This window comes from Caretta caretta, chromosome 5, assembly GCF_965140235.1.
Source record: "Caretta caretta isolate rCarCar2 chromosome 5, rCarCar1.hap1, whole genome shotgun sequence".
Classification (NCBI taxonomy): domain Eukaryota; kingdom Metazoa; phylum Chordata; order Testudines; family Cheloniidae; genus Caretta; species Caretta caretta.
Genome location: NC_134210.1, coordinates 10180291 through 10194751, shown reverse-complemented (window position 1 = coordinate 10194751; position 14461 = coordinate 10180291). Strand labels below are relative to the sequence as shown.

The 14461-nt window shown below is 42.7% G+C and overlaps 1 protein-coding gene across 6 annotated transcripts in view; it reads right to left on the bottom strand.

Annotated features, from left to right (window-relative positions):
• Window positions 1-14461, bottom strand: part of PIK3C3 (phosphatidylinositol 3-kinase catalytic subunit type 3) — a 133784-nt gene that overhangs the window by 54120 nt on the left and 65203 nt on the right. For all 6 annotated transcript variants that reach the window (XR_007356656.2, XR_007356657.1, XR_007356659.1 and 3 more), the window contains 5 exons: window positions 13545-13673; window positions 13104-13173; window positions 7137-7201; window positions 4512-4596; window positions 2955-3029 (listed from right to left, as the gene is read on the bottom strand). Coding sequence is in view for 1 of the 6 variants with exons in the window: in XM_048850003.2 (XP_048705960.1) it covers window positions 2955-3029; window positions 4512-4596; window positions 7137-7201; window positions 13104-13173; window positions 13545-13673 (424 nt within the window). In the remaining 5 variants the exon portion in view is untranslated. The remainder of the gene's footprint in view (window positions 1-2954; window positions 3030-4511; window positions 4597-7136; window positions 7202-13103; window positions 13174-13544; window positions 13674-14461) is intronic.

Below are 14461 nucleotides of genomic sequence, written 5' to 3'. Positions count from 1 at the left end.
GCGGGAGGGCTAAACTACCCTACCAGGAACAGTGTAATTGAGACAATGACCATGCTTAACTATAAACCACTACAACTATATTATATGGTCACTGCCTCTAAGAGCTTACAAGCTACAGCAATTAAGACAGGATGCAACAAGTTTAACAAACAACAGGGTACAGAAGGGTAGGTAGGAAGAATGTGTTTAAAAAGGATAGCTCTATATTTACAAAGGCTAGCTAGTGCACAATTTGGTGAGTCCAATTCAATTGTAAACATTTTCAAACACACGTGCCTATTGTTTTTAAAACTTCTGCCATTGCCTAATTTGCTTTTTTAAAAAAGTTTTGCTTATGAAAGTTTCCAGAATCTCTCTCTCTCAATTTTAATGCACAGGGTTTTTTAAACATGCATTTCAGATAATTGTTATACCTTTGCCTGTATAATTATAACAACATGCGTTAGAAACACTGAGAAAAAATATTAAGGATTTTAGACATGCATTTAAGATTCTAGGACAGGGGTCGGCAACCTTTCAGAAGTGGTGTGCCAAGTCTTCATTTATTCACTTTAATTTAAGGTTTTGCGTGCCGGTAATACATTCACGATTTTAGAAGCTCTCTCTCTATAAGTCTACATTATATAACTAAACTATTGTTGTATGTAAAATAAACAAGGTTTTTAAAATGTTTAAGAAGCTTCATTTAAAATTAAATTAAAATGCTGATCTTATCAGTTAAGTGCAGTGGTTCTTAACCTGGGGCGCACGCACTCCCTGCAGGTGAGAGACATGCAAGATTTTTTGAGAAGGTAAATCATCGAAAACACAAATTAAGCACAGGCACATAAGTACAACTACTTTGTTTCATCAAACCTACGTATTTATTAACATTATACATTTAACAATTACTGTAATATACAAAGTTTTTAAGTTTTCAAGTTTTTAAGGTTTCAGAGTAGCAGCCGTGTTAGTCTGTATCTGCAAAAAGAAAAGGAGTACTTGTGGCACCTTAGAGACTAACAAATTTATTTGAGCATAAGCTTTCGAGCTTTCGTGAGCTACAGCTCACTTCATCGGATGCATGCAGTGGGGTCCCAGCGACCGGCCCCGCTCAGCCTGCTGCTGGCCTGGGGTTCCGTTCACCCAGGTAGGCAGCGGGCTGAGTTTTTAAGCTAACTGTAGTGCAATTTTTTTTTATAAAGGCTGCAGAGAGCTGGGCCCAGGCCAGGAACAGAGCCCTGGGCTGGCTGCCAGTACCCCAAGCCAGCAGGAGGGCTGAGCAGGGCCGGAGGCCCAGACCCGGCTGGCAGGGGGCCGAGCGGCTGGAACCCCAGACCAGCAGCGAGGTGAGTGGGGCCGGTGGCCAGGACCCCGGCTGGCAAGGGGCTGGCGGCTGGGACCCCAGACTGTCAGCGGGCTGAGCTGGGTGACGGACAGAACCCCAGACCAGCAGCGGCTCACCCACTGCCAATCTGGGGTTCCGCCAGCTCCTGCCAGCCAGGGTCCCAGCTGCCAGCCCCGTTCAGCCCACTGCTGGCTGGGGATTCCGTTCACTCAGGCCGGCAGCCAAGACCCCGGCTGGCAAAGGGCCGGCAGCCGGAACTCCAGATTGTCAGCGGGCTGAGCAGGGCCAGCGGACAGAATCCCAGACCAGCGGTGGGCTGAGCAGCTCAGCTCGCTGCCGGTCTGGGGTCCCGTCCGCCGGCTCCTGCCAGCCAAGGTCCCGACCGCTGGCCCCGCTCAGACTGCTGCCAGCCTGGGGTTCCGTTCACCCAGGCAGGAAGTGGGCTGAGTGAGACTGGGGGCCGGGACCCCGGCTGGTAGCAGCATGCCAGTAAAAATCAGCTCGCATGCCACAGGTTGCCGACCCCTTCTAGGAATTGACAGAAGGACACATGGAACCACTTTTAGGTTAAAAACAGTATTAGAACCGCAGGAATGAGCAGGGATACCTTGGTGTAATAATCAAGATGGTCGAATATCAATATAACTAGTACTAAAAAAACACGTTTAAACTTGTACTGTATTTGGAATGCAGCTGAGTGTATAATAGCTGCCAAATTTGTCTGCAAAAAGTCTTTTTACAACGGGCACACAATTAATAGATCCTGAAATTGCTTTGAGACTGTGTGAAAGAGCCTATGAAAAATTAAACAATTTTATAAAGAACAATTAGGATTTTTGGAGCCAGCATTACTTTCTAATTAGTAATTACCCATTAATTTCATCATTGTTTTCCTAACGTTTCAGCTAAAACTTGAAAGGTCTAAGTTATCAGTGTCAAATTTCCTGTTTTGAGGACAAAATTAAATCAGAGAGGCAGTTACAATAAGCAACTCAATTTCATTTTAATCTGCTGAGTGTTGCTTTCCAGAAATGCACATTTTAGTCAACCAATTTTGTAACTGACAAAATTTTTAGCAGTCCTTAATTTGCACAGAACAGGAATTTCAGTATTATTGCATTGTTTGTACATTAGCCTGTAAAGAAAAAAATAATTCGTTTCCATGCCACTTTTAGTTATGAATTCTAGTTTTTCTTTAAACACACAAGAATGTATGTAGGATAGGCACAACAGTATAAACTGAAAAGTGGAGAGAAAATGTATTGTGTATAAGAATATTGGTATTTAACTGCAATTACTAGACTCCCATTATATACCTCTCCATTGACATCAGTATCCAACATGCACTCATTTTACATGGTGAAATAAGTATTTAATTCTATGCATGATGCAGTCTGCTCCCTACTTGCTACCTCACTAATACGTTCAATCTCAAGCTATAAATTACTAACAAGTCAACTTTAGATCGTCTGATGTAGCCTTAACATTAAAAAAAAAAAGTCTAATCCACAACTATCACTTGTTGGATGTTAGAGTGTCCATAAAATAAAATTCAACAAAACATTAGGCCAAGATATATTTGCAAAGTTATACTGTAGCAGTATTTGATGATTTTTTTTTTAAATACCTGTTTTTGTTAGCAAGAGATTATCCAGATGTCGGTCTCCAACTCCAAGGATATAGGTAATAACACAATAACCAGCTGCAATGACAAGTAAATTATAAACAATCAAAAATATTCCATATCCTGGATATCCTGTGTTCCATACTGTTCATAGTAGTAGGTTTGCCATTAGCTTAATTCTTGAAAAACGGATAAACTGGGAAAGCAAGAACATAGGGAGTATAAAGAACAACTTTTGAAATAAAATGAAATGCAAAGAGAAATGTAGTGGGTATCTTCTTATGTATTAATGAAATCTTAAAATCTAATACTGTACAGTTGTATGTACATTTACAAGGCTACATATGCTTAAAATCTGAAAGTCACCTTATTTCTTCCAACATTAGATCAGCAGGGAATGATTTAATACACCATGAAAGTGAAACTAAAATAAATATTTTAAAGTCCTGCAAATAGTATCGTTTACACAATTCTATTTGCCAGTGTTATACTGCTTTCACACTTGGCTCCTATAATCTTATGGTGACAGTGAAGTTACAACTAAGTCATCAATGAGTCCCTAATGCTAACAATGCTCACACTATTAACATTAGACTTGGAGGGGAAAAAAAAAATCACTGGAATAATTTTTCTGAACAAAACCAAAAACAAATTGGAAGAGCGTCTAGCTTGTGAGTAATAATACCTGAGGTCTCAAGAGAGAGACCAATATAGCAGCCTTTCAAGACTTTCTGTAATCTGCCTGCAACAATATCTAGAGTGAGAAATACTATTTGTAACCAATTTCTTTAGTGAAACTAGCTTAGTTTGTGTGTTTGGTTTCACTTGCTTAGTAATCTGCTTTGTTCTGTTTGCTACCCCTTTTATCACTTAAAATCTGCCTTTTGTAGTTAATAACATTTGTTTAATATAATAATAAAACCCAGTTTCTATAATTTCTAACTGGGGGGGAGGGGCAAGAAGTTGTGCATACCTTCCTCCACATTGAGGGAGGAGGCAGATTTCATAACACACCTTTGGGTCTGCACTCCAAGGGAGGTGGACACCTGAGTGCTGAAGCAAGTCCCTTAAACTGAATCTTCCCAGAGCTGATCTGCAGCTGGGTGTGGCCCTACCTGTGTGTGTGTTAAAGGAGGCTTTAATAGCCTGGCTCAGCAAGACAGGTTAAAGGGGGCCCATGCTGGCAGAACAGGTAGACTCAGTGGTATATCAGCACATCAGGGGGCTTCCTAAGGGGCCTAACCCGTCACACTGCCATCATGTTGTTAGACAGGAAAATACATGATTGCAAGATATGTTTGGGAAATCTAAGTATTCATTGGTTAACCAATATTTATCAGGATCACTGTGATACTATACTACTTAAATGATGAATTCCTCTCATTTCAGGTACTTGAAAAATGAGAAAAGTTAAAAATATCAATCACTATTTTTTAATAAATTCTACCTACAACGCATCTGAATATTACTAACTCTACAGGTCCAATAGTGGCACACTACTGTCCTTTGTGCCAATAGTGGCACATCTAATCAGCAAGTAAACATTTGTAATAAACTTACCACAACTTTTAACATAAGTGTCCATGACCTCTGCACTTATCCCATTAGGACCAGTCTCGCTTGGCGCATGTTTTCTGAAGAAGTTCTGGAAGGACATCAAAAAACTTACTTATCCCATAAAGCTTTAAACTAACTTCAGGGAAGATAGAAAAGTTAGCAGTTTATGTCCTTGGTAAATCTATTACCATACTCTGTGAAGAGACACTTCTGGTATTAATCTTGAAACTTATAAGAATGTCAAGGTTGAATTCAAGAATGTGTTATGTTCAAAGTTGACAGAGAACGTTAAACAAACAAAAAAATGTAGCAAGTTATGTTTTCATGCTACAGTTTAGATCTCCGTTCGCATTTTCTTATTCACCAAAGCAGAAACAGATTTAAAATCACTGTCACAAATTGAAGTGCTCTTCCTTTAAAATAACCCATAAAATTAAATTTGCATTGCAGAGTTATTGTATGATTACCATGAGCATCAAAAATGCTTCCATAGTAAATATATTTTTCTGCTAGACTAGAAAAAGCTAAACAGCACTAGCAATTCAAATTAATCTAAAAGTTGAGTAACATCTTAGAATAATGTGATGAACATTAGACAAATTATGCACTAATACTTTATGCCGCTTACTTCCACTCAAAACAAACAAATCTAGTATTTTTTATAGAAGTAGTCACAAGGTTTAAAGCTGAAATTTGGAATGGAATTAAGCTTTTATCAAGATAGTCCATAACTGCCTTCTGAAGGAGACTGGTTTTGATTTTGCCAAGTTAGGAACATTGGAAAATCATGTATTGAACTTGAGAAGTGGAGTTTTTTCATGAAGTAATCACCTAAAGAAAAGCCATTCAAGGATGTGCAGCAAAGTTATCCGTTAACTGGTTAGTACCCTACATTGCTGAAAATGGCCAGGATACAGAAGTGAAGGGCCCTTGTCGATATTGTAATGTATAAAAGTGCAGGCTTTTGAAGTGCTGTACAGGAGAAAGTCCTGCTCTGGTATGCCTTGGGAATTTAGTGTAGTGTACGTAGTGTAGAATCCCAGGATATTAGAGAAAGAAGGTGGGTGAAGTGATATATTTTATTGGACCAACTTCTGGTGGCAAGACAAGCTTTTGAGCCACACAGAGCTCTTCTTCAGGTAAAGGTACTCAGTGTCACATCTAAAATGCAAGGTGGAATAAATTGTTCAGCATAAGTAGTTAGCACGTATTCTAATCTAAGGGATGATTCAGGGTAGAGCGGCCTGTGACCTCTACAATCACAGGACAAAAAGAGGGGGTTAGCAGGTTATAGATTTTGTAATAAGCCATAAATCCCATGTCTGTGTTCAGTCCATGATTTTTAATGTTTAGCAGAGTTATGAATTTAAGCTCCCAGGCTCATCTTTTGAAAGTGTTGTGCACGTTTCCTTTGAGGACAAGGGCAGACAGGTCAGACAAAGTAATTGTTTTATGTTTTATGAAAAGTGTTCACCCACAGGTCATATGGTATTTTTGTCTTTTATCATTTTCCTGTGAGAGTTCATTCAGGAATGTAATGATTGTCTGGTTTCACCTACATAGTTGTTATAGGGTCATTTAGTGCACTTGATGAGGTACACCACATGTTGTGATAGACATGTAGGATCCATTGATCTTGAAAGGTATGCTGTGGGGGGTGTTTATCATTCTAGCAGTGGCAATATGTCTGCAGGTTTTTCATCTGTTCTTCTGGTAAGGTCCGATGCTACTTTGAGTTGGCATGTCCTGGTCTGTGGGGAGCTTGCTTATGACGATGAGCTTGGAGAGGTGCGTGCGCGCATATGTGTGTGTGTGTGGAGGGGGGGGGGGGGGGGGGCTTGAGGAGAGAAGGTTGTTTGAAGGCCAGAAGTGAGGGATCATGAAAGATTTATTTCAGGATGGGGTCCCCCTCGAGTGTAGGTTGCAGTTGTCTGATGAAACGATGTATGGGTTCCAGTGTGAGCTAGTAGGTGACAAATAAGGGTGTACAGTTGGAGGGGTATTATTTCTGTCTTGAAGCAGGTTCTCAAAGTATTTGGGTGGTGTGTTCCATGATGCAATCTACTTCCCTGGTGAAGTGTCTTTGGTTGGTGGTTTTGAGCATGTTAAGGTGTGCATCCTGGACTTTCTCTTTGGAGCATATTCTGTAATATCTGAGTGTCTGTTTGTAGATAACAGATTTCTTGGTGTGTTTGGGGTAGTTACTGGATCTATGAAGGTAGGTGTGCTGATGAGTGGATTTTCTTGTATATGGTTGTCCGTAGGGTTCCATTGTTGAAGCTGATCGTGGTATCCAAAAAGCTGATGCTAGTGTGGGAGGTCTCAGTAACAAAAAACACTGGTATGTATCTCAACTGACTGTTCTAAAGCTTTTGCTACTATGAACTCCTATAGCAGACCTAAAACTAGAAAAAAACCAGTACAGAACGAGACCCATAACTATCAGTTTCAATTAATCAGTAAAGCACAGAGTTTCAGTGTCAAAACTAATTGAGTCTTGCCCTGAATTCTTCAACAATATTAATTTTAGTCATTAAATATCCATGCTGCATACTCATGCAAAAGATCAGCAATATGAAGACACTGTCCCCAAATGAACAAAAAAAGAAGAGACACCAGATCATATACCTGTATACTTTCTTCGGTAGCAAGAACTTCAGCAACAGGGACTGACTGAATAAACTGCATGAAACCTGTGATAAGAAAGCAGTATCTTCAGTACTTGAAGGTGTAAAATAAGTAGAGAATAACTTTGGTGAAGAAATAAAGCTATGCACCTTTTATTCCACTGCACTCAGCAAGCAAGGTTTTGCCAGTAAACATATAGCCTGCAGTAAATTTTAAATATACTTGTCACAACTACACAGCTGCTTGACCCAGGCTGGAAAGATACCTGGCTTGTGAAGGAATCTACCTAAGACACTATCTTGGGTGACGAATTACTATTTGTAACCAATTCCTTTAGTGAATCAAATTTAGTGCTTTATTTGTTTGGTAATTTGCTTTGTTCTGTTTGCTACCTCTTTACCATTTAAAATTCACCTTTTAGTTAATAAACGTATTTCTTTTTTTTTATAATATAATTCAGTTTATGTAATTTGTAACGGGGGGGGGGGGGGGGGAGGAGGGAAGAGGTTGTGTAGATCTTCCTCCACATTGAGGGAGGGGGCAAATTTCATAAAACCTTTGGATTTGTACCCCTTAAAGGGAGTGGGGACCAGAGTGCTGGGGAAAGCCGCTAAGGCTGAATCTTTCCAGAGCGGATCGCTCTCTCTGTGCAGCTGGGTGTGGCGCTGCCTGTGTGCTTGGCTGGAAGAGGCTTGTGAGCCTACCCCAGCAAAACCAGGTAAAGGGGACCCAGGCTGTAAGAATAGGCTGACTCAGTGGGATCCAAGCACATCTGGTGGCATTCAGAGGGGACAAACTGTCACATCCTGTTAAGAAGGTAGCCATTATACCCATTTTTTGCATAGAGAAGCACATAGAAATTTTACATGACTTGCCCAGGCTAGGCAGCAAGCTAGCAATAAAGTTGGAACTATAACTTGAGTCTCTTGATTCTTGTTATGAATAAAAATAGACCCTTCTATAGAAGACTGTACAGATTGACAGGTTTCAGAGTAGCAGCCGTGTTAGTCTGTATTCGCAAAAAGAAAAGGAGTACTTGTGGTACCTTAGAGACTAACCAATTTATTTGAGCATAAGCTTTCGTGAGCTACAGCTCACTTCATCAGATGCAAGTAAAGATTATGACTACCTGTTTTAAGAATCATAATGATAGAACAAAATGGTATGAAAACAGCAGATTCTAGTGAACTTCAATACAACTGGATCATGAGACATTTTAAAGACTGCAATGGTACAAATATAGGAGAAAGAGGAGGTTACTTACTTCATCTGGAGGTTCTTCAAGATGTGTGGTACCTGTCTGGAATCCAGACATGGGTGCACATGCACCAGAACCAAAACTGTTCGGTAGTGTCTGTTGACCCACACGTGCGTCATCTGCATGTCTGCTATAAGAGGCTGTGCGGGTCAACGCCACTTCAGTATCCCTCTTATCTGAAAGAAATGGAGTCTGCAGAAGAGGGCATGAAGGGCAGTATTGGAATCCAAACAGGGACCACACATCTTGAAGAACCTCCAGTTACAGTAAGTAACCTCCTCCTTCTCTTCTTCAAGTGATGGTCCCTATATGGATTTTAGACATGGGAGAGTGGCGAGCAGTGCTCAGCATGAAGGTGGGTGCGTGGCGTCGTGTGAAGTTATAGTCTGGAGGACCGCTCGGCCGACAGCCGCATCCACCACCACCGCCGAGGGAATGGCGTAGCAAGTAGTGAAGGTGCTCATGCGCCTCATTGAGGTGACGATCACTTTCATGGAGAGGTGGGCGAGGGAACAGATCAGGAGGGGCTCAAAGGGATGTTTAGTGAGGGCAGAGAGGATGATGTACATGTTCCAAGATGGAGTTCCAGCAGACAGGCATTGAGCAAGCCTTTAAGGAAGCAAGCGATGGTCAGGTGAGTGAAGACAGAGGAACCATCCACGGGGGGTTGGTGGATGGATGGAAGGTGGATCGGAGGAAAAGCGGAGAGGTGGAGGTGGTCGGTGAACCAGTACTGGCGAGGTCAAAAGGGGGCAATCAGGTTGATCATTGTTCAATCCTTTCGTACCTTGCACAGGACTTGCGGGAGCAGAGGGACGAGTGGAAAGGCGTAGCAGACTTTGGAGGTCCAGGGCAGGAGGAGGGCTTCGCCCCACGAGCCCATCCCAAGGGTCCCTCTGGAGGATAAAAGGAGGAATTTGCAGTTCTCCAAAATCCCAAAGAGGTCCCAATGTGGGGTGCCCCACCAGTGTAAGATGGAGTGAAGCATGGGATCATGGATCTCCCACTCATGATTCGTGTAGAAGGACCTGCTGAAAGTGTCTGCCAGGAAGGTGCACGGTGTGCAGTGTGATCCCATGCTTGATGCATCAGTTCCAGAGGTGAAAGGTTCTGCACAGAGAGAGGGCGACCTGGCACCACCTTGTTTGTTGATATACACAACTGCCATCATGTAGTTGAAGAGCAGCTGAAGGTGCCAGGACCATATGAGAGAGAGATGAGGGCTGCAAAGAGATCCGTCAGGAGGGAAGTGCGGCCCACGATAGAGTTCAAGTGAGCCCCAGTAAAAGTGATTGCTTGGGTAGGGTTGAGGACTGATTTTTCCTCATTGATATAGATATCCAGGTGGATGAGGAGATCATGAAGGGCGTGGATAGGGGAAAGGAGGCAGGTGTGCAATGTTGCAATGCGGATCCAATTGTCCACGCAGGGAAACACAGAGTGGCAGAAGTGGTGTACGTAGGTGGTGATGACGGTGAAAATCTTTTTGAACACATGTGGAGCGGTGGCAATATCAGTGGCGAGGACCCGGAACTGATAATGGGAGTGCCTCACGGTGAAACAGAGAAATTTCTGATGAGCCAGGTGGATGTCAATGTGAAAATAGGCATCCTTCATATTGAGAGCCATGAACCAGAAGCCTCAGGGGAGGGACGGAATAAGGTAGGGGCAGCATGACCATCCAGAATCAGAACTTACGGGTGAGCTTGTTGAGCAACTGGAGGTCCAGATTGGGCCACTGGCCACCCCTTTCTTGGGAATAAGGAAATAGGGGGAATTGAACCCTCAGCCATGATAACAGCAGGAAATACGCTCTATGGTGCCCTTCCGGAGCATTGTAGGAGACTGCAATGGGAGGAATCTCCAGGGGCACTTCAGAGTAGGGGCATAGGAGGTGGGCATGTGCCAAACTGTCTGTGCTGGTTGTAGAATGGTTAAGTGGCTAGGGAAAGCAGTGAGGGAGGGTCCAGGTGGCAGGAGGCTATCCAAAAGTTTGTTTTGCAGGTCCTGGACCTTTTCCCACCATAAGGTTGACAGCCTCCGCCATGCGCCGAAGCAGGTTGTGGTACTGGTGATGGTCATCCACAGGGGAGAGAGAAAGTGGAATTAATGCCTTGTCCGGGTACGACCAGCGGCACCAATTGCACGATGACCTCTTCCTCCTGTTCATCATACCCAGAGGGGGACATGGTGCAAGCAGGGGATGGCTGGTAATATGGCAGCAGTGGTAGCCCACATTCTACGTGGGGTCCCATGGAGGCCAGTAGGGCCAAGCATAGGGTTCGCCACGCATTGGCGGGCCCTGGGGCAATGGAATCACGGCACAGTGCAAGGGTCATAGGCATATGGCTAGGGTGGGTAATGCCCACAATCCGGGCTGTGAGAACGTGCAGGAGAGAAGGGGTCTGGCTTGGAAAACCACTCAGACTCAGAGGATTGATCTGGTAGAGGTGGAGCTGTTGGTGTGTGGGTGGAAGAGGAGCGCCACTCCGGAAGGAGTAGGAGAGGTTCATCCGCTGGAGAGGTAAGCATGAAGCGTCCGCAGATAGGGAACTAGCATATGGGAGAATGAACTTGGCTATGGGCATCAGCAGTTCCAGGCAGCCTGGAGTGTGGGAGCCGGGCGTGCCAGTCTCAAAGGGCCCAGTGGCATAGATGGTGCCGGCGGTGAAGATGGCGGCAGACTGGGAATCAGGGTGGGAAGCAGCACCTATGGCTTGCATTAGTGTTTCATCTTATGCTCTGTCCAGGGCTTCTTAGGAGCCGCAGCAGCCGGCTCGGCATGTTACTTCTCACCCGACTGGGCACGGCTCGGGGAGGCAACGCTGTGCTTAGGAGCAGTCCCCATCGGGGAGGCGCCCTTATGTCCATGTCTGGGTTTCTAATTCTCACAGTGGGGCTTCAGCGGATGCAACAGTAGGTAGGGTTCCAGTAGGCGGGAGAAAGCCAGAGGGTCACTCACCAATATTGATGGGCACCATTCCAGTGAATCCAACTGCACACATAGCTTCCTCCACGAGGAACACGCGGAGGCGAGTTCCCTACCCTCCCGAGTCCGAGCCAGGAATGAGCAGCAGATGGAACAGTGGATGAGGACGTAGACTTCACCGAGACACTGCTGGTGCTTGACGCTCATGGAGAAGAAGAGCAGGCACAAAGCACAGTTCTTCAAGCTAGCTTGTCGGGGCATAATCCCAGCGGTGTGGGGAGAGGAGGTACTGTCTCCCCTCCAGGGGAAGAAGTCCGACAGGGGAGCCTAAATAACTAAAACTGAATGCATCCGATGAAGTGAGCTGTAGCTCACGAAAGCTTATGCTCAAATAAGTTTGTTAGTTTCTAAGGTGCCACAAGTACTCCTTTTCTTTTTGCGGATACAGACTAACATGGCTGCTACTCTAAAAGTGTACAAGAACTACTCGATCCAGCGAGAACATGCTAGCAATTATATACAGGTGAGAATAAACAGATAAAAGTTCTCTTAGCAGACCTAAGAGCAGCAAGGAACAGGGGTTCCGACTCTGGCCACACGGTGGTAAGATGGAACTGGAACAGCATCGACATGCACGTCCACTTATAGCTCTTGCACATGGCGCACATGCACACCCATGTCTGGAATCCATATAGGGATCATCACTAGAAGAACTTACTAGTTTTCATCCTAAATTTAGTTGTAAGGTTTCCTATTACGGAGATTTATTATTTTTACTAAGCATAACACAGTACATTTACTATTACTCAATGAAATCTCAACACTTGTCAAAATAAGTTACTGGAGTGCATTTCATAACGTAACATCTTTACTTTTTGTTGGTCCCTACCCAAGCCCGAATGACTACCCTGCAGTTTTTAGCCCCGCAATCCGAGCCCCACAAGTCCAAGTGAGCTGATCTGGGCCAGCCACAGCCATGCCACCATTTTTTTTTTTTAATTGCTGTCAAGGTTCCTCCCCCACTCTGAACTCTAGGGTACAGATGTGGGGACCTGCATGAAAAAACCCCTCTAGGCAAAACCTTAAGTTACAAAAAAGATACACAGACAGAAATAGTTATTCTATTCAGCACAATGCTTTTCTCAGCCATTTAAAGAAAACATAATCTAACACATACCTAGCTAGATTACTTACTAAAAGTTCTAAGACTCCATTCCTGGTCTGTCCCTGGCAAAAAGCAGCACACAGATCGACCCTCTGTTCCTCTCCCTCCTCCCAGCTTTTGAAAGTATCTTGTCTCCTCATTGGTCATTTTGGTCAGGTGCCAGCGAGGTTACCTTTAGCTTCTTAACCCTTTACAGGTGAGAGGAGCTTTCCCCTGGCCAGGAGGGATTTCAAAGGGGTTTACCCTTCCCTTTATATTTATGACAATTGCTTTGTAGAAATATCCTCAAAGATCAGAGAGGGAACAGAGGTGCAGCTAACTCTGAAACAATGACAACCAGTATTTCACAATTTGGCACTAGGTGAGGCAAAACAAGCACTTGACAGTAAAGCTGGAGAGGGGAAATAGAAGGTAAAGAATAAACACTAATCTGATTTTAAGCAAGTTTCCCAAGTTTGTTATAAAGAAATCTTACAACCTGAAGTCAGCTGTACCCTCCTGTGACACTAACAAGAAGCCTGAGTTAGAGAATGTCTGCATCCAGGTAAGTGAAACTGAGGAAGACAAATACCTGATTATTTTCAGTGTTTTTTTTAAAAAAAGAAATAACTTTACCATGCTTTGTACTAGTAGCCAGCACCTTATATGGTGTTAGCTTCAAATCCAGATTCTCCTTACGTAACAGCTGGAAGGAAAACACAAACATGAGTGGAACAGTTAAAAATAATCAAACATTTTTTAAAAGAGGCTAGGTTGTGCTGTGGTTTAATACAGTAACTTATTCCCTTTTGAGGAAACTTAGTTCAGATCTGTCATAAGGCATAAGTGAAAGTCTGTTTGCTCATTTCTTCTTTGTCCACAGAGGACATTAAATAATATTTGTAAGGACTGGAATTTTTTGGAATGTAACAGCTACAATAAAAGAGTACTGAATTAAGCTGCATTAATATTTTGTGTTTTCTGGGTTTTAACCAAGAGAAATTTCCTCAGCTTGTATAAACAATAAAACAGATGTTTAATAGTGAGATTAAGAAACACTTGATTAACGTTCATCACCTTGTCCATGAGTGAAATAATTTGAAGAATAAGTTGATCTTGACGTAAATCATCACCATGTTTAAATATTACAGGATATTTGCCTCCATCTTCTGTCTTGAAGAATAACTGGGCAGGCATTAGGGCACTCTGGAAAAAGAAATTTGCCATGAACCAGTATACTAGAACAAATTGAATACTCAACTTCACTGGGACAAATCTAAGTTGGGAATCCTTCCCTACATGTGAGTAAATTCATTTATAATTGCCTCTCTCATTTGCTTTTTAGCCTTCTAGCCTAATACATCTGCAAAATGGTGGGTTTTGCAATAGGCTCTGAAGACTGCTCCAATAGGGCTCATTTGGCACTCTAATATTGTGTTCCATAGTCCATGACACTCCATCAAGAACATACTGCCCCCACTTAGCAAAAGTTTGACCATAGAACTTCCAGTTTTTATATAATTTCTAGATTCCATTCATCCACAGAGGATATAGCACTCCGTGAGAAATCTTAGAGAAGTAGTAAGACAAATCAAATGGATCCTGGTAAAAAAAAATTAAACCATTCTATCCTCTTTAATTAGGGGAAAATGCGGAAATTAAGTTTGTGCACATCTGATTCAAACTTCGAAGCACCATCTAAAAGGAGCAAAACATTTTAAACTGACCAAAAAAAAAAACCCATAGGAAAACTCAATAATTACATTATAAATGTCAAAGAAATGATAGGGATAGGACATTTTCAAACCAATTAACTGCTTTCTCAATTAATTAAGCAAAAGTAACAAATTTAAATGTTTTTTTAAAAGAACTAATTTAATTCTGTTTGCAGTTTCACCCTTCATAAAATGAGCTGAAGATCAATTATCTACATGAATAAATTTATCTACTGTAATTCATCAAGTGAGGCCTCTCAAACAAAAATGAAATAAAAA